Raw genomic sequence first — 27,950 nt, 5'->3', positions numbered from 1 at the left:
CAATCCGATAAATGTCATCTCTTGCTATGAATAATTACATCAAAAATGGCAGACAATATCTGTGCTATACCAATCTTGAATATGCTGTTCAAGTGTTATTCAAGTGTGCACATCTATAAGTTGAAAACCTACTTTTGATTTATTGACATTCATCACAAAGATCTCATAGTCAATGCTTTGAGCCTCAGACTCAGAGGAAAACATGAGGCAGCTGGGCATTGTGAGCTTCTGTACATAAATTGCTTCATATGCTGGTCAAGAAGGCGTCATGGCACAGACTGAGGGCTATGTGGTTGTCTGCAAAACTATAGTCTTCTCCAGAAAAATATCTACAACTCCTATGTGGCAGTACAAGAACAGAGACAGCCATGTGAAAGAAAAAGCAATGGAAATTTCCTGGGTAAACCTGGGCTAGACACACACATACTCAGCCTAATGCTAGCTTGTTGTTATTTCTCTTCTAAATAGTTCACATACTTTGTTTGACACCCCTGACCTAGACTGTCCATCACACTGATCTATTTTCCCTTTAGCCAATAAAGAGTTCTGTGTGAATAGAAAGCTTTTACACTCCCAACTCACATATTTTACACCTTATTTGTGTAAAAAACCACCAAATACAGCAGTAAAAAGTAGAATTTTTAATTTATTAATGATTTTTAGATACTACTTTAGTATTCCAAGGAGAAGACAGTTGCATGGCAAATAAAATATCAGTTTTAAATGTAATTGTTCTGGAATCACTTCAAGTACAACTAAGATGTGTAGTTTGATGGGGGTGCTTAAAGTCAGAATTCACCAGTTCCCTCATAGATTATACTTCTCAGATTTCTTTAGGGAAATGACAGTTAAACCATTTCCAGCATGTATAAATAATAATAATAATAACAAATCATCCAATCCCTGCTACTGCAGAGTACTGGGCAATGTACAGCAAAATAAAAATTTACAGAACATTTTAACAGGTCCATGATGGCGAGTGACAAATAGCCCCAATTCTGACTGTTGGCTGTATTCATGGGGGGGGGGGGGCAAAATAGGTATAAATTATAGAGAAGGTGTGACAAGGTGATCACCTTATTAGTCACCTCTATAAAATGATTACCCTGATGTTGCATCAGTTTACCAAAGCTCCCTTCAGTGTTTAGGTTCATTTATATAGGAATAAATATTTACATAGTGTTTGGGATTTGGAATTGGTGGACAGGAAGTTACATAAAATCACAGAACTGCATCTTACAAGAGATATTTTTAGTCTTAGGGTCATTTGGCTTTCACTGATGTTACAATGCTTTTCTACAGAGCTCTTTTTCTAGCAAGAGCTCCTCTACACATTAGGCCATGCCCCCTGATGTAGCCAATCCTTCTGGAGCTTACAGTAGGCCCTGTACTAAGAGCCCTTTAAGCTCTTGAAGGATTGGCTACATCAGGGGGGCGTGGCCTAATATGCAGAGGAGCTCCTTCTAGAAAAAGAGCCCTGCCTTAGATATTGCTTGTTTTTAGTTTTCCTTTTGAACTTCACTCTGATTAATCACACAGTCTTGAGAATGTACTCAGCTATATCCCTTTGTTTAAGATGAGGGCTTTTCAACTAGACCCTTTTCTCTGGCAAGATGGTATTATGGTCTCTTTAAGATCAATAACCTGGGTCATGCTTAGAGCATTTCAATTCCACTTCAGACCAGTTGTCAAATCCTTATCTTCAGATTTGCAGTCTTCTTACACTAGATATTAAGCTTAAAACTGGAGAACTAATTCCCCTCTCAGGTTGTGGTTCTTTGTTTTACACACAGAGAGATTGTTTAAATTATTGGAACAGTCTCCTTCAGAGTCCATTCTTTTTCCACACAAGCTCTGAAACAGACTCCACTGTATAGACTCTTCTCACACTAGAGTTCCACCATGCTGAGGCCAGGGCCAAGAAGGCCCTAGCCCTGGTCAGGACAGCCTTCAGGGCCGGAGACCAGCAAAGTTTTTGTCTAAGGAGCACAATGCTCTCCCAGGGACATAATGGAGGAGATAGTTCTGTAGGTGCATTGCTCCCTGATGGCTCAGGGCCTTATATGTCAATACTAAACCCTTGAACTTGATTCAGTATTCAACTGGGAGCCAGTGTAGTTGGTGCGACACAGGATGTATATGTGCTGTCCTTGACATTCCCATCAGGACTCGTGCTGCTGCATTCTGGACCAGCTGGAGCTTCCAGATCAGTCTCAAAGGCAGGCCAGCATAAAGCAAGTTACAGTAGTACAGCTTGAAGGTGACTGTTGCATGGATTACCATGACCAGGTCAGGGCACAACAGGTAAGGGGCCAACTGTTGAGCTTGGTGTAGATGAAAGAATGCCAGCTTGGCAATATGAATGGCCTGGGCCTCCATAGTCAAGGAGGGGTCCAGGATCCTTTCCAAGCTCTTGACAGATTGTAGCATGTAGATAGGCTTTTTGGAAGCATGTATGGCATTAAATATGTTTGTAATCTTTCCTCACTGAATTAGGGTCCACAAATGTATGTTCAACAGGCATAAGCAGGTGGTCTATTGGTCATAAGATATATCCATCAATTGCATATGTGTAACTATTATTTCTGTATGTAAAAAGCTTCAAGAGTCTGATATCTGGACACTTTCTTTTAACCTATTTTATCTTTTACTAATGTGTACACCATGATAAATATTTGTATTTTTATAATAATTTATTTTGACAGCTTGACCCTCATAAATCACAGCCATAGGCAGAAAATAGAATATGATGCTACCCAAGAAGATAAATGGAAGACTGCAGCATGAATGGAAGACTAAATTTGGTTACAATTTTGATAATGGTAACAATTAAGAAACATTTTCCTAGACACATTAAAATGAAATTTAGCATTACCTTGTATTTTGGTATGGTGGTGCTCCTCTTTGATGCTAATTTTCATTGGACTGTACTCTCCACCAGTGTCTGACTTTGGCAGACTTAACTGTTATAGGAAGTAGGGCAAATTTGACATGTGAGTTTTGTAAAAATACACTTGAGTTATGCTTTTATATCATTTCTGAATATGCCTTTGGAACAGAAAGGGAGGCTACACATTTTGCACTAGTGGGAAATGAAGTGTTATTTACTCAGCACAGTTTTTCTCCCCTAAAACAATTTGAATCCTGGTGCAAATACAATATATGATTCAACCAGAGCTGTGAACTTTTGAACATGTCTGATTTCAACTGGCTAGAGTTAAGGGCATGTTTTAACACCAATGCTGAAGTTAATTTTTATTATTTTTTATTTATTTACTTCAATTATAGCCTGCCTTTCTCACTGAGATTCAAGGGGAGTTACAGAATAAGAAGACGGTAATAAAAGCAGTGTAATACATGCAACAAACAATTCATACACAAAAACCCTGCATTACAAAATTAGAGAATAATGCAATACTAACAGCCTAACACATTCAAGAAACAATGCAAGAATAAAAGAAAACTGCCTGAAATGTTCAATCATTGAGGATAGAATCCTCTTCACTTTATAAAGTTGCCATTTTGAACAATTCAATGTTGCTACAACCTTATTCTTTTTATAAAAATATCCTCCCAAACAGTTCTGTTGTACATATTCTACAGAACAATAGAAATCTGGGAGCTTTCCTGGCCTCATCAAGGAGTCTATCTGGCCAGGTGGGAGCCACAACAGAAAAGGCTCCAGTACAGTTAGTGCAGGATAACACCTTCAGGATAACACCTTCAGAAGGCTTTGCTCAGCTGGTTCAAGGTGTTGCAGCAGATCACACTGAGAAAGATGGTTCTGCATAGATGTTGCCAACCTCCAGGTGATAGCTGTAGATCTCCCACTATTACAACTGATCTCCATGCAACAGAGATCAGTTCACCTGAAGAAAATGGCTGCTTTGGAAGCTGGACTTTATTTATTTACCTTTGATTTAAACCCCGCCCATTCCAAAAGCGGACTCAGGGTGGCTAACAGTCATAGTAAAACCAACCATCTCAGTTAGAAGTTTAAAATGACAAAACATAAACAATTGACAATTTAAAAACCAGATATTAGGTGCTATACAAAATCTTGAAGCATAGGCGGATCAGATTATATTAGATCTTCTGTTTATCTGGCCTTATGATCCAAACCCCACCCTCCTTAGGCTCCACCCCCCAAATCTCCAAGTATTTTCCAACGTGGAGCTGGCAACCCTATATGAAGGGCTTTGTAATTAATAGCTAACACCTTGAACTACACCTGGAAACTAATCAGTAGCTAATGAAGTGACTGCAGGATCACTGAAATATTCATACACCACCTAATACTAGATAGCAGTCGAGCTGCCATGCTCTCTACCAACTGGAGTAATATTCAGATAGTTACTACCAGCCAAAGTTTTAAAATAATGACCCATTTCTGTAGGAAATGTTTAATCCCAAACTCTGGTGATTTACTAATCAATTTGGAAAGATTATGGTGAACTAGATAATTGGGAACTGAGGATGAAGGTGGGCTGGGGATCTATGCTGTATATCTATACAAATTAGTGAGTTGAATACAATCATTGGGAGAATAGGTTTGGATGTCCGGTCAGGGGATTCCAGTGCTCCTGGGGAGGGGAAGATTCGACGGTGGGAATAGACAAAGATGCGAGAGAAGGAGGCGGAGACAAAACAGTGCTCGGCCCCCTTCCAGTCTACTTCCCATCCCAACGGTGACAAGTAGTGGGACCAAGAGAAATTGCACGCGTCCGACACTAGTGTTATGCAACGCCAGGTCTATAAACAATAAGACCGAGACCATTAGGGACTTCCTGCTTCAGCAGGACGCTGACCTGGCTTGCGTGACCGAGACCTGGGTTCAAGAGGGGGAGACAACAGCAGTCTCCCAGATGATCCCCCCAGGTTACTCGGTCTTTCACCAGTCGCAGATTAGCGGGCGGGGTGGCGGTACTCATACGGGAGGGTTACTCCTTCCGGGCTCTCCCGGCCCCAAAGATCGACGGTATTGAGTGCGTTGGCCTTGCGTGGGATGTCGGGGAGAGGTTGGCGATCTGGCTGGTGTACCGTCCGCCTAATGCACCGGCCAGCGCCTTACCATCCCTGATGGAGGCGGTGTCCGGTTGGGCGTTGGAGTACCCAGGGCTCTTGGTCCTGGGCGACTTCAATGTCCACGCTGATGACGCGGCCTCCACTCAGGCGATGGACCTACTGTCTTCCATGGTGACACTGGGACTCTCCCAATTTGTCACGACTCCCACGCACCAGGCTGGGCACACATTAGATCTGATCTTTGCGACTGGGATTCAAGTGAACGAAATCGCAACAGAGGCGATATCATGGTTGGATCACTTAGCCCTCAAGGCTCGTATGGAGACGCTACCACAACCCTGTAAGGGCGGAGAGCCTATTTTGGCTCGCCCGCGGAGCCTGATGGACCCGGAACGGTTCCAAATGGCTCTTCGGGATCCTTGGCCCCCTTGCGATTCCCTTGATGCCCTGGTTGATGCCTGGCAAGATCGGCTATCCGGGGCAATCAATGAGATCGCAACCCGACATCCTCTGCGTCCTCGTTCAAGGCTGGCTCCCTGGTATACCTTGGAGCTACGCCGGCTGAAACAAGGACTCCGACGACTAGAGAGGCAGTGGCGGCGCACTCGTGGTGAAGAGGCGAGAACATCCTACAGAATGTTTATGAGGTCTTATGAGATGGCAGTCAAGGCAGCGAAGAAGAAGTACTTCGCGGCCAAGATTGCGTCTGCAAATTCGCGCCCGGCACAATTGTTTAAAATAATTGGACATTTAACCATACTGCCCCAGGGCAGACCAAACGTTAGGTTTTTGCGAATTTTTTTGCAGACAAAATCACGTCGCTCCGCCAGGACCTGCACATCACCTTGGATACAGTACATGAGCCCGAGGCCCCATGCCTGTCTTCTGATTTAACTCTGGATCACTTCGACCCGCTCAGCCTGGAGGAAGTCGACGGAATCCTCTCCTCTGCGCACCCTACAACTTGTGATTTGGACCCATGCCCCTCCTGGCTAATTAAATCTTGCCTGAGGGAGCTTGAATGTCCTTTACGGGACATCATAAATAGATCCCTCTCGGAGGGGCGCTTTCCATCATCTCTAAAAGAGGCTTTGGTCCGTCCCCTCTTGAAAAAAAGTACAGCAGACCCGGCCGAATTGGCAAACTACCAACCGGTCTCTAATTTACCGTTTTTAGGTAAAATGTTATTGGTTTTAAGCTGCATTGTTTTTATGAATTGAAATGTATTGGTTTTAATGTTTAAATGTGAAGTATTTAATTGTTTATATTTAAATTGTTAAATTGTTATTGTTGGAAGCCGCCCTGAGCCACTCCTGGGAAGGGCGGGATACAAATCCCGAATAAATAAATAATTAAAAAAAAATCATAGAGAGGGCAGTGGCGTCACAGTTGCAGAGCTTTCTGGATGACGCTTCCATCCTAGACCCTTGCCAGTCCAGCTTTCGCCCGGGTTATGGGACGGAGACAGTACTGGTCGCCCTGGTAGATGATCTCCAACGGCATCTGGATCGGGGCGGTGTGGCGGTGCTGATGTTGCTGGACCTGTCGGCCGCGTTCGACACGGTCGACCATTGGCTACTGACCCACCGCCTCGCCGATGTAGGGGTGAGAGGGTCTGCCTTACAATGGCTCTCCTCCTTCCTCGAGGATCGGGGACAAAGGGTGGCAATTGGGGGCGAGCGGTCCCAGAGGCGCACACTGGACTGTGGAGTGCCTCAGGGGGCAGTTCTCTCACCAATGTTATTTAATATCTATATGCGCCCCCTTGCCCAGATTGCCAGGAGACATGGACTTGGGTGCCATCAATATGCAGATGACACCCAACTCTATCTGCTAATGGACGGCCGGCCTGACTGCGTTCCAGAGAACTTAGACCGGGCCCTGCAGGATTTGGCAACCTGGTTGAGGAGGAGCGGGCTGAAACTGAACCCAGCGAAGACAGAAGTCCTTTGTCTAGGTCGGGGCGCTCGGGAAGGGGAAATACCTCTCCCGGTCTTCGATGGGGCGCCGCTGAAGGCGGTGCACCGGGTTAGGAGCCTGGGAGTTTTACTGGAGCCTGCATTATCAATGGAGGCCCAGATTGCAGCCACTGCCAAGTCAGCCTTTTTCCATCTAAGGCGGGCAAAGCAGTTGGCTCCCTTCCTAAAGCGCCAAGATCTGGCAACGGTGCTTCATGCAACGGTCACCTCGAGACTGGATTACTGTAATGCCCTCTACATGGGGCTGCCTCTGTACCGAACCCGGAAGCTGCAGCTGGTGCAGAATGCAGCAGCTAGACTGTTGTTGGGGCTTCCTAAATGGGAGCACATACAGCCTGGGCTGCGCGAACTGCACCGGCTGCCAGTTATATACCGGGTTCGTTACAAAGTGCTGGTCATTACCTTTAAAGCCCTATATGGTCGAGGACCTGTCTACCTTAGGGACCGTCTCTCCCCACATGAACCCCAGAGAGCACTGAGGTCAGCCGGGAAAAACTTGTTGACTATTCCCGGACCGAGAGAGGTGAAGCTGCAAAGTACCCGTAACCGGGCCTTCTCCTCTATAGCCCCGAGCCTATGGAACCAACTTCCAGAGGAAATGAGGGCCCTGCAGGACCTTGAACAGTTCCGCAGGGCCTGCAAGACCTTCCTCTTCCGACTGGCTTTCGCTCATGAAAATGGAAATTGCTAAGGAAACCGCCATCATAAACATAAACAGCAAACATAGCATTAGCACTTTTACTAATTTTAATTTAATTAACTTTTAAAAACTTAAGTAGAATTTTTAATTAAAATGTTTATAATGTTTAAACGTAATTTTATCTATTTCTGTATAACTAAACCTGAATTATGTTGTTAGCCGCCCTGAGCCTGCTCCGGCGGGGAGGGCGGGATACAAATAAAATTTTGTTGTTGTTGTAGGATTGGATACTATTTATTTATTTCATTTATAATCCCACTTTTCACCGCAGTGAGGACCCAAGTAGCCTACAATGGTCTCGCAAAGTGGCTTACAACATTATCTCCTAATTCTTTATTTGTTGACCAAGTTCCACCAATTCTAAGGGGAGAGTTAAGCACATTAATAGTGCTTATCATTGGCTGGATTTAGCAAATTTTATTTTACATCTTAAGAATGTTTTATATACTTGAGTGTAGGGTCAGTTGTGATAAAACCAGTTTTTTTAAAAAATGTAACTTGTATTCAGCACAAGTAATAAATTAAACTTCTCTTAATGGTTTTAAATATTTTTGAACCAGCTTTTTATCACAGAGATGGAGAGATCTGAGATCAAATTAATATGAAGGAGAAATTGTCATATTTTTGGTATACTTTTTTAGCATCATAAAACAGATGTGGTTTGTTCCACTTTAACTGTTGTGAATCTGCTTGGTAGTTTCTTACACTTTTGCTCTCATCATTGAAATATTTTTTCTGCCCTTCCTCCACAGGAGCTCAAGCAATACAGGGCTATCCCTTGCTTCAGTTTATCCATATAACCACCATGTGATATAAGAAGATGATATTGGATTTATATCCCACCCTCCACTCTGAATCTCAGAGTCTCAGAACAGCTCACAATCTCCTTTATCTTCTTCCCCCACAACAGACACCCTGTGAGGTGGGTGGGGCTGAGAGGGCTCTCACAGCAGCTGCCCTTTCAAGGACAATCTCTGCCAGAGTTATGGCTGACTCAAGGCCATTCCAGCAGGTGCAAGTGGAGGAGTGTGGAATCAAACCCAGTTCTCCCAGATAAGAGTCCACACACTTAACCACTACACCAGACTGGCCCTTTATATAAGTTGAGAAGACAGGATGATGGGTAGTCAAGAACTCCCAGTGAGCTACATACCAGCTTGGGGATCTGACCCCAGGTCTCTTCATTGTCAGTCTGACATTCGAATATGCACAATACACTAGGTCTCCGGAGTTCCCCTGAATTCCAAACTGTACGGTGTATCTTGCTATGGATTGGAACATTTCCTTTCCCCAATTACCTTGACAGCAGATTTTCTTTAAATTGTTATTTTTAATATAAGTACTAACCAAACTGCAGATGGCATATGTTCTCTTAGGACAGGCATTCCTTTTACTGTGTCATACAGTGATGACAACCTCTTCTAAGAGATCATGCATAGGCATTGTCTTTAAATAGTTTTTCTTCAGAATTGTTGCCTTCTCACATGCAAATTTATGCTGAATTAATTAAATTATTGACTAAAATCCAGATACTCAGCTAAGGCTCCTTTCTCCAGATGACAATCCCAGTTTTATGAAAGACCATAATCTATTCAATTTGATTTAAAGTATCTAGATTAATAAACAGCTTTGTCCTATATACAGTAAAGAAAGTAGTATTCTTTTTTTCTCCCTTGGCTTGAAAAAAGTTTTCCAGAGGTCCTTGACTTTCAGTTTTTCAGATGACTTTACTGCACAAGATGTTTGTGAAGATTAAAAAATATAATTATCCTGCTGTGTACATGGGAGGATATGTGGGATACCAATAGGGTGGACAGGCCTCAGATTCAGTGGGAGCTCACAGGAGCACAGCTCCTGAACCTTTCCGAGAGTTCCACCTCCTCCTTCTGAGAGTTCACCTCCTTGTCCATGGAATCCCTGGATGAGCTCCACCACCTATTTTTCTACAAAACGACCCCTGAGGGTGGGTAAATTTGAAAACATACAGACATTTGTTGACTTACCTTATATTAGTTGACACTTGCTCAAATATTTTCCCAATATTTAGAGATTATGGCTTGGATCTCATGGAGGATTTCCATGGGTACAAGAGGGTGATGATTTTCACTGATGCCACCCTCTCCATGCAGACCTCTGACTCCTCCTTCATGCTGTTCTTGGGGTCCCCTGACCTCCCAGGAGCAGCATGAGGGGTGAATTTTTGGTTTCAGTGGGAGCAGATAAGCAAGAAAGTCATTCTTGACAGTCAAATATCCTTTCCATCTATAGACATTTCTAATGGATCCAAGACCTCAGTTTTGTGAGGATGATATATTTGCATATTGCATGATATATATGCATGATATTTGCATATTGCATATTCAAATATAACATATCGAATGAGTCAGTGGATGTTGTGTGTGAGGAGAGCAGTTCGCCTCCTTCCAGCAATCAATTTGACATATGGTGCCTACACAATTCTAAGCCATCAGGTAGTGGGCATCACCTGATTACCAGCTGGTCAGAAGCAAGTGTTAATAATGCACCTCCTGACCCCCTAGCTATGTAGTCAGGAGCAACAATAATCTGTTAGGTGGAAGGAGATTGTATATACAACTTTTGTCTCTACTCTTGGTTCCTTGGAGTTTCTACCCATGTAATCTAGTTTTTTTAATTTATTTTTTCTTAAAATTATTCAAAAATGAATCCTACTGCCAGGAAGAAGAGAAAAGGAACAGTTGAGAGATTACAAATAAAACTAAAAGTCATAGGATAGTTACATCAATATATCTTGGCTGTTTTCCAGAAATCTGTGCAGGACTGTACCTTCATGTGGGGTCTCCAGGAGAGATCTAAGTGCTTGAAAGTAGTTGGCACTTCAGATAGACATGTAACTATCTTGTCATCTTTCTTCTTCTCAACTGAAATTTGGAAGCCAGGTTTTTGAGACCGGAGATCCCAAAAAAATACTGAACTGCACAGAAACAAACGGTTATAGAAGGGTAAACTATCAGGTCCAACATCCTCTAGTGAGGTTGACTGTACTACATTTGAGCAGATAGAATAGAAGCATAGAGCCACACATGGTATTATTAGGTGCCACAGACAGAGTGCCTGGGCAACCAAAATGCACTCCATTGGTTGCCCACAGATAATACACGTCCCTAACAAGTTCGGGGCTCTTTTTCTAGCAGGAGCTCCTCTGCATATTAGGCCATGCCTCCTGATGTAGCCAATCCTCCAAGAGCTTAGAGGGCTCTTAGTACAGGCCCTACTGTAAGCTCCAGGAGGATTGGCTACATCAGGGGAGCTCCTGCTAGAAAAAGAGCCCACAACTTTACAAGTCATGCAGCTGCTTAACAGTGGCCCTTACTGCAATTTTCTTTAAAAGACAAGCCTTCCAGTTATCTTACTGCTTGACAATAAGTTTGTTGCTTGACAGAGACAGGCTGGCAGCAAATTGAGTCTATCAGGTTTCTAGTAGGTTGTGGCTGGCTAGTGGACTTCAAATTACATACCTGAAAGAGTGGAGCAAAGACTGTGAGTCTATTTAGCCTATCCTCTTTGATGACTGTTCTGAATACTTTTAGAAAGATGCCCCCTTCTGAATTCCAAACAGACTGGGGTGGACTCATGCCCACATTCCTGGATAAGGTTAACAGTTAATACCCTGATAAAGAATATTCTTATATGGTTATGCAACAATAGAGCAGTCATTCTTTAAAGTGGAACAAAATTTGCACAGCTGAACCTTGTAGGTAACGTTTTAAATGGAATAATTGGTAGCTCAGGACATCAGGATAATCATCCCCCACTCTCTGTATACAAGAAGCAATAGCAGTTACCTACATGAAGCAATGGGAAGAAAGAGGGAGTAAAAAGGTGTGTGTGGGGGGGGAATCAAGATGAGACATTTTGTGCAATAAAACCTTGTAAAAACCACTACCAGTCAGGAGAGCAAGTGATGAGTTGTACACAAATTCCAGTTCTGTTCTCAAAGACAGTGCCCATTCTGTTAACCTAAGACAAGGGGATAAAAAGCAAGAGAAATTACAATTTGCACTAGGAGCTGGAATGAGTGAGCAATATCTATGTGGGCAGGAAGACTCTGACAACACTGCGGGAAGGGGGAGATTCTCAAGCAAAGGTTCCTTTGATTTTATTTGCAAAATTTCAGTCATGGATAGATATTGCTCAATTTATGTGCAGTAGAAACAGCAGAATATAAGACTGTAAAGGTTGTGACAGCAGGGCTAGGCAGTTGCCTAGGGCACCGGGAAGTAGAGGCCTGCCTCCCTCTCCCCATCGCCACTGCTTGCCCCCTTTCTTGCGCCTCATCCACCCACCCACCCCAGTGCGATCAGAGGAGCACACCCAGGCTGGTCCTTGCCGGCTTCGATGTGGCTGGTGCGGCTTCTAATTTTGTTGTCCTTTGAAGAGCCCGTGGGAGGAGACTTTGCTCCCCCTCACTTCTGGTTCCAGGAAGGAGGGGGAGCAAAGTCTCCTCCCACGGGCTCTTCAAAGGATAAGATGCCACACCAGCCGCATAGAAGCCGGTAAGGACCAGTCACAGCATGGCACGCAGGAGGGGGGTGGGAGGGAGGGCAGTGGGGGGGCAGCGGGTGGTGGGCAGGGAGCCTGCCTGAGGTGCCACACACCCTTGGACCAGTACTGTGTGCCAGACATTTCAGCTTTCAAAATTTACCAACAAGATTTAGTTTGTTTTTAATGTCTTGAAATTTTAAAATAGTAAACTTCACAATTTCAAAGCTGGACAATATTTACTCAGGGCAAAACAGACCCACCAAAGACTTTCCAATATGCATGGATTCCAAAGTTACCATATTTATATATATTTCCAAAATATTACCTTATGTTAATATCATTTATAGTGTAACCTGACTATCCCAGTTAATTCTCTAACTGCTCATGAATTATCTGAAATGTACTGAATTGGGAATTAGAATATTTAGTGAGCAGACTTAGGGAGTTATCACCATCTTGCTGTTTTAAACAGCTTATGCATATTGTTTTATACTGCAGAATTTTATATTTTATATTCTTATGTTTTAATGATACATTGTATTGTATTCTGTTTGTAACCTACCCTGAGCTTGCTTTGGTGGGATGGGTGAGACAGAAATCCCATGAATAAATAATTGGGCACAAAGCCTTGGCAAATTTATTTTCTACATTCTTATAAAATTAAAACATTGTCCAAGATTTATGCTCCCTTTAAATCTAACATATCAGTTTTAATAACCAAATGTTTAATGACTAAACATAATCTACATGGGATCTTGATCAGTTTCTGGGCACAAGTCAAAGCACAGGTTCATACCCATAAGGCCCTAAATAGCTTGGGGTTGGGGTACTTCTACCATATTAACCAGCCTCTCAGGTGAGAACCTCTTCAGAAGCCCTGCTCTGTGCCCCTGCCTGCAGAGGTAAGGCTGGTGGCAACCACTCACTGGGTCATATGAATTTTACATAATTGCATTTCATGCCCCCTTGTCCCTGCTATGCTTTTTTTCCTTATACCATCTACATACAATATCTGCATACTGAGGATCCATTAATTGTATCTGAAACAGTGGGCTGGAATACAATGGTTTAGTCTCAAAAATATTACAAGACTCCTATTCAGTAATAATTAAAGCATACCTCAAAAGTGTCTGGGAGCCACTGAATATCCGTAATAACCATTTTGTGGCCATATTCTATGGAAGAGACTGCGCAGTACCTCACCATGTGCAGTTCCTTTGCAAGTTGTTGCTCCACCATGAAGGATGGCTAAAAGTGAACGGGAACTTTTCAGTTTTCAGGAACTTGACATATGTGTATGTAAAGTGCGGTCAAGTGCAGCTGGCTTAAAGGTGACCCCATAGGCAAGAAATGTTCAGAGGTGGTCTACCATTGTCTGTCTCTGTATCATGACCCTGGCCTTCCATGCAAATAGCAAACAGGGCTGACCTACTTTGTTTCCAAGATCTGATGAGATCAGGCTAGCCTGGGCCATCCAGATCTACTCAATCCCAATTAACTTATATATGCATGCTATTTTAACTTTATCCTATAAATCTATAGCCTTTTTTTAAGTTCACAAAAACAAATTAAGTCAGGTGAACAGACTTCAGCTGCCATTTGTATTTTTAAATTCTAACAATTTTTGTTAGGAACATAGAGTACACAACAACAACGAGAAATTCAGTGATACAATCTGACCTCTCTGGCTGTCCCAGATTCTTGGAGCGCAATAAAAGTAGGGATGCTATGAACTTCAAGGACAACACATTGAATAGATGAACATACCATGTTCACAGCTGCAATCAACCATTAGCCAAACTTGCAGCCTGTTCACCTGTCCACCTTCTGCCTCAAAATCTGCCAAACAACTTTGCAGCTGCACAATAGCTCAGGTGGTGGAGCTTTGTTCCCTTGTCTTGAGGGAGCTTTTGCATCAGTGCAGAGGGAGTGATAATTCTAGCCAGGGTTCTGGCTGGCTGGCTCAGGTAATTAAATGACATGAGGGGGGAACTACGTCTTCCCTAAGGCTGTGCAAAAATGCGCAAAAGCTTGTGCATTGACTTAAAACAAATGGTAGGATTTTTTAAAAAAAGAATACGTTTTTTTATAATCGCTGGCTGACTGACCAGTTTGCTCACTGTTTATTTATATAATTGGCTGCCAAGTAGCATGCAGCAACAACAGGTCTGTGGGCGAGAGAGAGAAAAGGACTCTCAGTGGGCAGTGTGAGAGAGGACATGCATGAAACTCAGCTGACTGCTCTGTTCTATATTGTACTGTAGTTTTTGAATACATGAAAATTAACCCAAGAAACAGGTTTGAACTGGTCTCAAAAGACTGACAAAAATTCAGCTTTAAGTCAAAACAGTGGGCGTTTGAGCATCTCTAATAAATAGCAGTTCCCCCTGTTCTAATAGAATATATGCAGCAGAACCCACCAGAGATTCCAATAGAATTGTTTTACATGTAAGATAAGTCCTCCATGTACTTGGGAACTGCATGCCTGGACAGATAGAAAGAGTGAGTCAGGCAATCACTCTTTCCTTCTGTGACAATAGACACTTCTGTAGCTGTGGGTTCCTGTTTATACATTGAATTGTCCACACAAACATGTATTCTAGAATGACTAAAGCATAAGTAGGAGAAATATGTTCTCTGAATGAACCTAAGGGACTCATGAAATGGATTATAATACAACAGAGAGCTGACCATATTGGCTGTAGTTCTTTTGCCTCCTCCGCCTGTCTTTGCATTCTGTAACCTCTCTTCATGCTGTGAAATATCCCACAGTACAACCTAGGTGAAGGAGACAACATATTGTGAGGTAAGGCTTTTAAAAAAAAAGTATGCAGCATGACAGAAAAATGAATTATGTCTCTAGAGAATGCATAATGAGGGAGGTTATGAAAAGGAAAGTGCTTAACAGTAATAAATATTTAGATTTTCTAAAAGTAGCTGTTTCCAGTATTGAGGAATTTTATACAATGGCCCAGGGCTACTGGTGTATTCTTTATCCGAAGTAATGATGTGATATAAAACCACTAACATTGAACAGGGCTGATAATAGATTGATAATAAAATTAACTTTGTGTCACACCATGTAGATTGATAATTAGGACTTATCTTTGTTTGTCTTTTACTGTATAAACCCATGTATCAACCCAAACTGGAAAAGAAGGAAATGCTAAAGGACAATGATTAATTTCTGAATCTTCTCTAGGGTCTTACTGCCTTTCCTCACAGGAAAGAGAACAGGTGATCCATAAATGGCATTTTGAAACTTGAAACTCTAGTCATGAAGGGGCACCAGTTTGCATCAGGATTATGATGGGTGGAGTTGCAAGTTAATTCTTTGTTCTGTGCCTTTCAGATAATTGTGGCAATAGTATGCTCCTCATTGGAAAACATATGATACATCTAACTGTAACAGAGGGGATTGTACCAGGAATGTGCCACAGGAGTCCACACAAGTTGGTAATCTTCTAAAGGAAGGAAAATAATTCCAGAGATGGTCAAAGCAGCCTCCTGTTTAGTTGAAGGTGGAATGGTAATGGTGCTCTTTAGCTGAAATTGTCTTCACTACTTAGACTAGCAAACTAGCTAGTTTGGGAACTTTCATAAATGTTGGAGACCTGTTCCTGTTGTATAGGTGCTTTCTTGAAGGTCTAAATAATAATATGTATCAACATTCCAGACAAGTAGGTGATATACAACAATGAAGTTACAAAAAATGAACCTTACCCTTACAATTTGAACCAAGTTTGGTGGTACACAGGCTAAATCTTTCCCAGCATCCTTCAGGCCACCTGTCCAAGATCTCTTGCAGGCTCAAGTCCTAACAGTCAGGCAATAAAACTGCTAGTAGTCCAAAGAAAAGCCTAGCATCTAAAGCCCATAGAGGCTGGAAATATGCAGTCCATTTTCTCCTGACCAGCTTTTTGTTCTTCTGATGTGCTCACATTGCATGGATTCTCTGGTCTCTTGGCAGAGCTCTCTCACAGCCCATGACATTACTTCATAGCTAAGAAGCATACATGCTAGCACCAATCCTGAGAAAGACCAGCTGTGGTTTGGTCTCATGCTAATTAGCTCCAGCCCCTCTCCAGCTATCAGATGGGATATTGGTTTTGTCACTTGGACTTCTACAGAGCAGAAGGGCAGGAGGGATACCAATATATTATATTGCTGGTCAGTTATGAATAGCCTATTTTTATACATGCAAACTCCTGGCTGAATGCTGGCTATAGCACAGAAAGCAGATCCTAGTACCTGTCCATTTATACAGCCTGCTGCGATGATATTCGGGTCACTTGGTGAGAACTGGAAGCAATAGATGTCTTCAGGGCACTCCAGCATTAGCTAGAAAATATAATTATTGAGAGAATGGGGGGCATAAGAGTTCTGAGTACTGCCATATCTGATTTCTTTGTTGACTTACTTTGCTATATTAGAGTCATATTTTAAATACCTGTGGGTGAATAGGGTCTGCAAAACTCCAAAAAAGAATTGGTGCTTTCCACAGAAGTAATTTCCCAGACATCTGCATTCGCTCTTCATAAGAAAGCCTCTCTGTTACTGACACTGCGATGATCCCTGATGGAAAACAAATACAGCTTCAACCCCTGCAGTTGGAAACATTATTTTCCACAGCTGTCTGCATTCTGCCTGAACTCATCCATCACAAGCTGTAAGAATTACAACAGGGGCAAATCCTAAATTAGCATTCATCATTGCTTCTTACAGCAATGAATTATAAAATTTAATAATGCATTTTTTGCAAAAGAGGACTTCCTTTTAACCTATTGTTAATCGGTTTACCTTGAGTACCAGGTTAAACACCCTGATTTTTTGAGTAACCCTGAGTGTTATGACAAAGAGAGAGAGAAATTCTTTAAAACCCTCTTTCTGTACTGTTTATGATTTTAAAAATCTTTATCATGTTGCCCATTAGTTGTATTTCTCCATAGTCCAAAAAGTAACTGTGCAATCCTAGAGGGATTCAGGCAAGTAGCCATATTGGTCTGAAGTAGCAGAACCAAGTACAGATGGCTTTTTCTCCCTTGCAAAGTGCTATCTGGTATCTGGAATCAGATGAAGGAGGAAAAGGAAAGGTCTCCTGTGCAAGCACCAATCGTTTCCGACTCTGGGGTGATGTTGCTTTCACAACATTTTCACGGCAGACTTTTTATGGGGTGGTTTGCCATTGCCTTCCCCAGTCATCTACACTTCCCCTCCAGCAAGCTGGGTACTCATTTTACTGACCTCAGAAGGATGGAAGGCTGAGTCAACCTTGAACCGGCTACCTGAAAACCCAGCTTCCACTGGGGATCATGAGCAGAGCTTAAGACTGCAGTACTGCAGCTTTAACACTATGCCAGATGAAAGAAGGAGATGCTTAATTCTTCCTTTGCCAGTTGCAGTGTCAGTATGGTGTAGTAGTTAGTATGTTGAATGAGGAATGGGGGAGATCATGTCTTCACTTTGCTGTGAAGCTCACTGGGTAACCTTGGCTGGTCACTCTCATCACAACCTATCTCACACTGTTTTTGTGGAAATAAAGGGAGGAGGGCACTGCCCTCACTTCTTTAAAGGAAGAATGAGATTTAAAAGAATTTAATAAACTGCCTCCTGAAATTCCCTCCTGTTGAGATATATACATCTCCATTTATCCCTGGAAATTTCCAGGTCCATGTTGATGAGATAAATGTGTGTCTGGAATGATGGTCAAAATAAAAGCAGTGGCAGGAACAGAGAAATTTTAGATGGAAAGTGATATGCTAAAGAAGGATTAATCACACTCTTTCCTCCCGCCCCTTCTCTGATGCACATCAGCCTGTGCTGAGGGTGCCCTGCAATACAGAAGAGGCACAGTTGCAGTGGACCTTGTAGTTTGTCCCTCAGAGATGATGGAGGCAAGAGACTTCAGTTACAGAATTTATCCATCTAAAAGATGAGACAAACTGCAGGCCATATATTTCACAGTATATATACCCACCAGAATATTACAAAATATATGCTCATCACATTTTCCTTTAATGTCAAACTGCTTTTTTTTTTCAGGGAAAGGCCAATAAATTGGAAGAGATTTTAATCTTTCAAAGAGTTCCAAACATGCCTCACTGTGTTTCTAACTGTGAACGGCATATTCTGTAAACTTTACCATAAATGGTTGGGTGCCAGCAAATGCAGCTAACCGTTCTGTCCTTGAGGTAATGTAGGTCTGTAAATGACTGGTATTCCTTAAGGAAAACATCTGACTTGCCCGCAAAAGCCCCTTCATCTTCTGCAAGAGCTTTCCAGTCATCATAAAAAGCATCCATTATTTCATTTTGTTGTAATGCTATTTCAACTCTGTGGTGTGGAGAAATTTGAAAAAGAAAAATTAGATTATCAAATTAAAAAATTTACTCATTTCAGAAAGTATGTAATTTTCAATTTAAAACGAGCGCTGCTTCAACTACTATAGTGTACATGTCATGTTTCCTGAATGGCTGATAACCAGAGGCTTCAACACCAATCTCAGGAATATATTTGGGGAGAAGAATTATTTATATAATACCTCATACTGCTTCAAAATCAAGCAAATTTAACAAACGATGGGTCAAGACTTTCTGCCATCCTGCTTGTTTGTGACATGACTATTTGCCACAATTGTGCAAGAGGAATGCTGATTTAATTCTACAGAGAGGGGCTTCTATGGCAAAAGCATGTTAATCTAAAATCCAGATTTGGAATCTGGGAATGATGCTTCTTCACAATTGCATGTGCACAGCCATTCATTATTTCTTATACTGACGATCTTGACCTGGCATTGACAAACAGGTCCTGGAGCTGAGTATTGGTAAAGCCTGGTTCTGTTCATATTATCTGAAATTGTCTTGCTGGGGTATTGCCTAATATATCTTGTGAAAGAAGGCATGTATGGAGGATATGCATTTTTCAGACACTTCAAAAATTTCAACAGCTGATAAAAGTTAAAACTTTCAGATTGCAGGAAACTCATCCCCCAACCTCTGTTGCATTTACATGCTAGTGAAGAAAATTCAGTCTGGACTGTAAGATCTTGGGGGGGACCAATATTGTTAAGTGGCTTTGGTTTCCCAATAAGGAGAAAAGTGGGTTTAAAATATCAATACAAACTTCTTTTAAACAGGAGCTATCTTTTGACTTGAGCAAAGACTGGAGGGCCAGCAGCAATGGCTTTGCCTACAAGGTGATAATCAGCCAAAGAGCTCTTTAACCTTTTCTCCCACAGTGAGCAGGAACAGAGGCTTTCCTTCTCAATTATTCACTATCATTTGCCTGTGTCTGGGCTCACACATAGCTATTATGTATCAGTGGGATACATTAAGGGAAGACTGAGGAGGCTTCCAGGGCTGACTAGGCAAGCTACACAGCTGGAACAAGACCCATGCATTCTTCACAATATACAATTTTTAATGAATACAGCATGATACTTAACCTTAAAGCCACAGTGAAAATAAAGCTTTTCAGCTCTTCTGATGATAAATACTTATTCTTTTCTTCATCTGAAAATTCTCTAGGATAATACTGTGTCCCTTCATTTTGGGGGTAGGTCCTATGGAAATGGACAGACATCATTTAGAAACGGAGGGACAATGTATTATGATATAGTCCTATTTCCTTTCTAAGAAGAGCAGTCGTGGAGGGATGTAAATGAAGTTCTGAAATTTTGCAGAACCTCCCTTCCTAACCCTCTTTTCTTCACATTTCTCTTTGGTCAAAATAAAACTGATCAGAAACAGATTCCAAATTCCTAAAAAGAGGAAAATAAGTGGATTATTGGATTTCAGAGAGAAATTTTAAGTCTAAACAGATCATACACAGAGAGGGGGATGAACACCATATGGAACTGCCATTTCTGTTAGTAGATTCATGTCCAGAGTTGTAGCTAGTTCTTCTCCCAAGCAGGGTTGCCAACTCCAGCTTGAGAAATTCCTGGAGATTCTGTGGGCACTGCCTGGGGGAGGAGAAGTTTGGATAAAGAGGGAGCTCAGCAGAGGTATGATGTGCCATGTAGAGGGCACTGAAGTAATCTATTCTCAAGGTGACCGACTTCCGGGCTCCGTCATCTTGCCTTCAGAGGTATCCGCAGATCGTCCTCCTGCGGTGCCTCTGATTCTGGCTGTTGGAGGGGGACCACTGTAGTGGTACCGCCCCTGGAAAAGCCCTGGAGGGGTTTTTTCTTCAGCATGGGAACTAGGGGTTTTTGCAGGGAACTAGGGGTTCAGTGGTGGCTGCCCCTGTGTTTCCTGCATGTCTTGAGGCTCCACAGCCATGAAAGCTGGCGTACCAGCAGAAAAAGATAAGTGCTCAACTGCTTTCTTTCTTTCGCTTTTCTCAGTACACCTTCGATGTAGTGTCTTTCTACTCCTAATATGGCAATTCTACTTGACAAGTAAGTGACTTTTCAATACTGCCGGCTAATGGGTCATTTTGCATAACAACGAGAGGCTAGCTCAAAGGAAGAGAAATGAGGCCTCGAAAAGTCTACGAGCAATATTAAGTTAGCAATATCGCTAACTATTTAAACTGGATTGAATACAAATACTAAAGTTGACCCGGATTACTATTGGACAAATGCAAAAGAGACTACCATTAGGCTGCAATATGATCTGAACATAAAGGAGATATATTTTAGAGAGATCTGTCTCTATCGCCTGACTGTATTTGAAATGATAACATTTGAAATCTCAGCTGGAACACTTGTGGAATGTGGATTTAACAGGACCCTAAAGCTACTTTTCAACTTGGATTAAGAGACTGAGTTTGCTGTCAGAGAAAATGGCACTGCCTAGTGAATTGTCTTATAAAAAAGATTTCTTATCCAATATCAAGTCTCTGAAACAGGATCTTGGCTCATTAATGCAGTTTATTAAAGAACAAATGGGTATTTTTATGCTGAAAGTTAGTGAAATGGAAAATCTACAGGAGTTGAGTGTTAAAGAGATTCGGCTGATGTCTGTGGAATTGGAAAGGGAAAGTGCTACGCTCCGAAACCAACAAAAGAAAACCAAAATGGATTCCTATGTCGCAGCAGTAAAACAAGACTGGAAATTAAGATTCAGTGAATTCATGTGGAGAGGGAAAAATGGTGTTGAATTCTTCTTTTTATTGTTGACGGGGCAGGCCACATTGAGAAGAGAAAAGGTATATCCCAACCAAAATAAGCAAAATAAGCAAAATATCCCGACCAAAATAAGCAAAATAAGATGTGGAAAGCTTTTAGGAAGAAGGATTTTGAACTTTTCTCATTCTTGTGAATGGCTGGATATGGAACTCTCACTAAGAAGTGACATGTGATTTTAAAAGGCAAAGTGTGATGTTTGGGTCGCATTTAGTGGGTTGTCTCTGGTGTAATATGGATACAGATTTTTTTTTTTTTTTTTTTTACTTCCAAAGTTTATTTCTATTTCACATTTAACAAAGATAAGATATGTATCCAAGATGTATCCAAACATCATACATAATTCTCATACATATACCTCCAATACATAAACTTCCTATTAAACGAGAAATCGTACGGACAAAAGTGTCCTGATGTCTACACGTATATATGTAACCTGTCTAAATCTTATCCTTATCCTTATTTCTCTAAAATGAGGTGAATGTAGACTCAAACTATAGTCCTTATTATTATTATACAAATTAACTTTAAATTATCTTACACCATTATATTACTAGTTATATAACTTTCATCTTTACTTTTCTGTAACCAGTTATAAAACTTTCTCCATTTTTCCACTGCGTCCTCTTTGGACATTCCTTTTAACATCTTAGATAGAATATCCATCTCCGCTGCTTGAAAAATTTTATCTATCACTTCCCCTAATTTTGGGCACTCTTTCTGCCTCCAATAAGTAGCATATACGATTCTCGCCGCCGTTAGAACATAAGTTGTCAGGTATTCGTCCTCTTGTGGAATTTCCTTCCTCACCATGGAGAGTAACATAATCTCCGGTTTAAGCTGCCAATTTATATCAAGCATTAACTTCACCATCTCATAAATTTGCACCCAAAATCTTTTTGCCCATTTACACGTCCACCACATATGAAAAAATGAACCTGTTTTGATCCCACATTTCCAGCACTTTGGGGAGGAGTCTGAATTAATTTTATTTAATTGTATGGGAGTAATATGCCATCTATGATATAATTTAAAAAAATTTTCTCTGAAATTGATCGGCTTAACAATACTGTAATTCTTTTTCCAGAATGATGACCATGTTTCTAAATCTACATTCTTTGAGAAGTTTTTTGACCATTTCAGCATTACTTCCTTAACTACCTCATCTTCCAAATTCATCTGCAACATGTAATTGTAGGTTTTTTTTATTGTTTTCTCAACGTTGTGTACTAAGATTTTATCAAAGTCAAAGTTAGCTCTGCTAAATCCAGTTAGTCTATCCTTGTTAAATTTAGCCACTGTCATAGTCATAATCCACCAATCTATTTTTAGACCTTTCCCCTCCAGTATCTCTTTTCCCTGAATCTTATCTTTTTCATCTAAAAGATCTTGGTATCTGATTACGTTAGAGTAATCCCATAGTTGTGGCTGAATTGAAGCTTCAATAGGTGACAACCATCTTGGTACTCTATTATATATCTTCTTTTTAAGTTTTATCCAAACATTATTAATTCCTTTACGAATCAGATGATTGGTGAAGTATTTTTGCGGTTTTTCAGCATACCATAGATTAAAATGCCAACCCTTCTGAAGGTCAAACCCTTCTAACGTTAATATTCTCTTGGATTCAAGTCTAATCCAGTCTCGTAACCAGCTCACTCCACATGCCAGGTGATAATTTCCCCAGTCAGGTAAACCTAACCCTCCGTTTTCCTTAACATCTGTTAGTATTTTCCATTTTATTCTCGGTTTTTTGTCTAGCCAAATATAAGCTCTAACCATTTGTTCCAGTTTTACAATGAAAGCTTTCTTAGAAGCAAAATTAACCATTTGAAATAAGAATAGGACCTTAGGTAAAACATACATCTTAACCACCGCTACTCTACCCATAAATGAAAGTTGCAGACTACGCCATTTCTTTAACTTAATTTCTAATTCTTTTAAGAGCGGTTCATAATTAAGCTCATATATCTTACTACATCTGTTACTCAGAATTATTCCTAAATATCTTACTTTTGTCTCCCTTTGAAAGCCTGTTCTTTCCTCTATCAAACGATTATCCGCGATTGAAATATTTTTGGTTATTATCTTTGATTTATTGTAATTTACTTTTAGTCCTGCCACTAACCCATATTGCTTTAACTCCTCCTGTATTTCTTCAATTGACTCTAGAGGATCTTGTACAATTAATACTATATCGTCAGCGTACGCGAGCACTTTATATATTTCCTCCCTTATCCGTAAACCTTTTATTTTGGGATTATTTCTTAAGGATTCCAATAGAACTTCTAGTGACAATACGAAAAGGAGTGGGGAAAGTGGACAGCCTTGTCTGGTGCCTTTCTTTAACTTGATTTCTTCGGTTAGTTGTCCATTCACGATTATTTTGGCTCTTTGATCTTTGTAAATAGCCTTGATATTCTCAATAAAATTTTCCCCGAAATCCATCATCTTTAGTTGACAAAATAAAAAATCCCAGTTTAAATTATCGAACGCCTTCTCTGCGTCTAAAAAGAATAGCGCCAGCTGTTTCTTTCCGCTAATCTCATAATATTCTAATACATTTAATATAGTTCTTAAATTATGGCTCATATGACGTTTAGGCAGAAATCCCGTTTGATCTGTATGAATTATTCTATTTAACACCTTCTTTAATCTGTTAGCCAGAATCGCTGAATAAATCTTATAATCTGTATTAAGTAGCGAGATTGGTCTGTAATCCCTTATCTCCTCTGATCCTTGTGTTGTTTTGGGAATAAGCACTATATTCGCTTGTCTCCATGAGTCCATTATCTCTGCTTTGGTCCAAACCTCCTCCAAGACATTTTTAAAGTGATTAATGAATATCTCTTTAAATACAATATAGTATTCCGGCGGAATTCCGTCTGGTCCCGCCGCTTTGCCTTTTTTCAGGTTATGCCACACCTCCTCAATTTCATACATTGCTATAGGCTTATTCAATCCTTCCTTCTGTTCTTGTGTTAATTTTGTCGTTAACTTGTTTGCCAAATAAGCTTCTTGTCTTGTTTCATCCAGTTTTTTTTCCTCATAGAGCTGTGTGTAAAAGTCCATTACTATTTTCTGCATTCCTGATTGAGTATGCACATGATTCCCCGTTCTATCTCTCAATGTTCTAATTATTTTACTATTTTGTTCTTTCCTAATTTTGTACGCAAGCCATCTTCCTGGTTTATTAGCGTTTTCAAAGAAATTCTGTCTGGCAAAACGTATCTTTTTTTCCATTTCATCCAAAAAACATAGATGTATCTCGTGTTGGAGAATTTTTATTTCATTTTTTACTCCTTGTATCCCTGGATTTTCCTTCATTCGCTTTTCTCTGTCTTTAATTGTCTCCATCAGCCCGTTTAATTTCTTATTGTCTTCCCTTTTCTTCTGTGCATTAAATTTTATAACTAAACCACGGAAAAAGGCCTTACTGGTTTCCCAAACCGTTCTGGCTGACATATCTTCTCGTGTGTTCCAATAAAAAAAATCTCTCATTTCCTCCTCTATATGTTTTACAAATTTCTTATTATTCATTAACCTAGGATTCATTCTCCAGTTCCATCTTTTTCTTTCCCCCTTAATATTTATTATAAGTGGGCTATGATCTGCCACTGTTCTGGGCTGTATTTCCACCCCTTCAACCTCTTTCATTAATGTAGCTGACGCCCAGCACATATCAATTCGTGACCATGAGAAATGTCTATTCGAGTAAAATGTGAAATCCTTCTTGTCTGGATTTAAAGTTCTCCATGTATCCACTAACACATATTCACTTGCTATTTGAAAAAATGTATCAGGGAGAGTTTTACATTTTGTCCGTTTTTTTCCCTTCTTTTCTTTTTCAAATCTCTTATCTAATTTGGGGCAAGTCACCGCATTGAAGTCTCCTATTATACACATATTATCTGGCTTATGATTATCCACCATTCTTTGTAGTTCTTTATAAAAGTTCTCCTGTTTGTTATTAGGAGCATAAATATTGACAAGTAAAAATTTCATTTGTTCTTTAGAAACTAGTATTCCTTGAAATCTCGCGTCCACAGCTTCAAAAATCAACTCTGCCTTAATATCCTCTTTCACATATGTTACCAATCCTCTTTTTTTCCTATCTGTTTCTGAAGAAATTATTGCCTTGCCGATCTTCATATTGCAAATCAGAGCTTCGTCCTTTTTCTTTATGTGCGTTTCCTGAAGGCAGATAATATCCGCCTTCATTTTTTTCAATTGAAGCGAAACTCTTTTCCTTTTCTGGGGTGAATTAAGTCCGTTAACATTTAATGATACTATTTTTAATTGAGAGAACATAGTTGTATTCACCATTCCTGTGCTTCTGCTGATTGTGTTCTTTTTTTTCTTTGTTGTCTAGTCTCTCTTGGTCCTAGGTCACTTCCCGAATAAAGTTCCCCTTCCTCTCGGGCGCTTACACCTCTTCCCAGGCGTTCTAGTTGTGTCGATTTGTTTTCCGAATCCCTAAATTCTCTACTTTCTGTTCCCTTCATTTGGTTTTTGAGAAATTCTTCCATTTTAAGAGTGGAATCTATCCTGTATCTTGTATTCATAATGTTAAAGAGTAGTCCCTCTGGATTCAACCATCTATATGTTATGCCTTTTTCTTGAAGGTTTGTCACTAGGTTTTTGTATTCTCTTCTTTTATTCCTTATCACCCAAGGAACCTCTCGCAAAATCTTTATCTTAGTATCTTTAATTATAATTGGGTGATCGCGAGCAATCATCCAAACCTTTTCTTTAATTCTTTTTCTCACAAATTTAATATGCGTTTCCCTAGGTAAATCGTTTTTTTTTGCATAAAGCGAATTAACTCTATATACTTGATCCAGTTCCAACTCGACTTTTTGCTTATTCATATCTAGTATATCAGCTAACGCTTCTGCCACGTTATCAAAAAGACTCTCATTCCTTTCCTCCGGAATATTCATAAGTCTCAAAATATATTCTGCTTTCTCCATCTCTAGTATTGCCAACTTCCTATCTAACTCTGTCTGTTTCGTTTCCACCGCCTGAACCCTGGAGTCTATCACTTTCTGGTTATTTTCTATAGATTTCGTAACTTGAAGCAACTCCATAATTTCACTTTTAGTTTCTTTAGATTGTTTTTCTAATCCTGTCAATTTACCGTCTATTCCCTCTATCTGACCACTTATAGTTTTTTGTACTTGACCCAGTGCTTCCATAAAAGATTGTTGTAACTCCTTCAGAGCATCTTGGGATAATATATTCCCCACAGCTTTGGGCTGACCAGGTGAGAATTTAGTTTTAGGGAGTTGTGACATCTTATTAACTATTCACTTCGTCTCTATCAATTATAGGTTAGTAACAAGTAATAAATGAGCGAAGTAGCCGCACTACTGTTAACTCCACTATTTCCTCACAAAAATAAAAATACATACAAAAGGAACTAGACCAAGTCAAATCACAACAATATAAATTAGGATAGGCTTACAGTCAGCCACAGGGTTCGCTAGATTCACTTTACATCTATTCTAACATAAATTGGTTCACATCACCATTCATCCCCATTCTATTCATTAGTAACGAGTGTTAGCTCAAAATAGAACAAAAACAAAACAATAGACCAAATATAACAAAGTAAAACAAATATGGAAACAAGCAAGATAAAGAATATATTGTCAGTCCCTTTTACTTTTCCCTCCTTTCTCTCCTCTCTTCTTCTTTTCTTCTCTTCTTCTTATCTTCCCTTCTTCTTCTCTTATCTTCCCTTCTCCTTTTCTCTTGAAAGATTCCCTTCAGTGCTCTTCTATAATCCCGTGTAGCTTCCCTTGCTCTTTGTAATAATCATCAATAATCGTCAATCAACATCAGCCCCAAGTCTGATCTCCTTAAAGTCCAGCATCAAGTTCACCTTCTAACCGCCAGCAGGGGTCGCTTTCCTTCCTTGTATCTCCTTTTGCCTTCCCTAGGGTTGCAACCTTCTCCTAACACCAGCTTCAGCCTCTTCTTTCACCCCCACGAAATGAGCGCTGTCTTAACAGAACTAAGGCGCTAATAGGAGCAGGCTCTTAAGCCGTAGAACAGTCACGGAGACCAAAATAAATAAACAGTCACGAATACCAAAACAAATAAACAGCGAATGTAGAAGCCTTCAGTAGCGGTCTCATCAAAATGACGTCGGAGAGCAACCTTTTAGGCGTCGGCGCTCCACTCTTGGGGCGTCGCCCCACCGTCCCGCTCTTCAACGCTTCACTTCTTATTTCAGATTTTTCCTATCCTCTCAGCGCCTCTCCCCACGCATTCATACAGTCATAACCAGTTCAGCAGGGGAAATTACCAGCTCAGGAGAACCACCAAAGCCTCTTTCCCTCCTACCCCAGCGTCTACATTCACCCGCTGTCCGGCAGGCTGGAGCTAAGTCGTCTTCAGACGTCGCTGGCTCGGGACGAAGGTAATGAAAGCAACCGCGCCGCGCCGTCGGTCGCCTCTCGGCACCTTTTGTGCATATACTCCTCTACTGGGCATATGCGGGCTTTTTAGCCCCCCTTTTCGCCTTTGTCCGGCTTTGTCTCCGAGAGCTCCTCAGAAACGCCGCCGCCTCGCTCCGCCAGGAACC

At 40.8% G+C, this 27,950-nt stretch overlaps 1 protein-coding gene across 1 annotated transcript in view; it reads right to left on the bottom strand.

The window, feature by feature from the left end:
* The window catches only part of DNAI3 (dynein axonemal intermediate chain 3), a 65,154-nt gene that overhangs the window by 14,622 nt on the left and 22,582 nt on the right, over nt 1–27,950 (bottom strand). Inside the window, exons 8-16 of the mRNA XM_060232133.1 lie at nt 19,673–19,789; nt 18,371–18,561; nt 16,679–16,803; nt 16,480–16,569; nt 14,920–15,006; nt 13,348–13,476; nt 11,630–11,703; nt 10,510–10,657; nt 2,876–2,963 (exon numbers count right to left, since the gene is read on the bottom strand). Coding sequence (XP_060088116.1) covers nt 2,876–2,963; nt 10,510–10,657; nt 11,630–11,703; nt 13,348–13,476; nt 14,920–15,006; nt 16,480–16,569; nt 16,679–16,803; nt 18,371–18,561; nt 19,673–19,789 — 1,049 coding nt within the window. The remainder of the gene's footprint in view (nt 1–2,875; nt 2,964–10,509; nt 10,658–11,629; nt 11,704–13,347; nt 13,477–14,919; nt 15,007–16,479; nt 16,570–16,678; nt 16,804–18,370; nt 18,562–19,672; nt 19,790–27,950) is intronic.

This window comes from Heteronotia binoei, chromosome 2 (assembly GCF_032191835.1).
Source record: "Heteronotia binoei isolate CCM8104 ecotype False Entrance Well chromosome 2, APGP_CSIRO_Hbin_v1, whole genome shotgun sequence".
Taxonomy (NCBI): Eukaryota; Metazoa; Chordata; class Lepidosauria; order Squamata; family Gekkonidae; genus Heteronotia; species Heteronotia binoei.
Note: the sequence above shows the minus strand (reverse complement) of the source record. Positions and strands in the feature narration are given on the sequence as shown.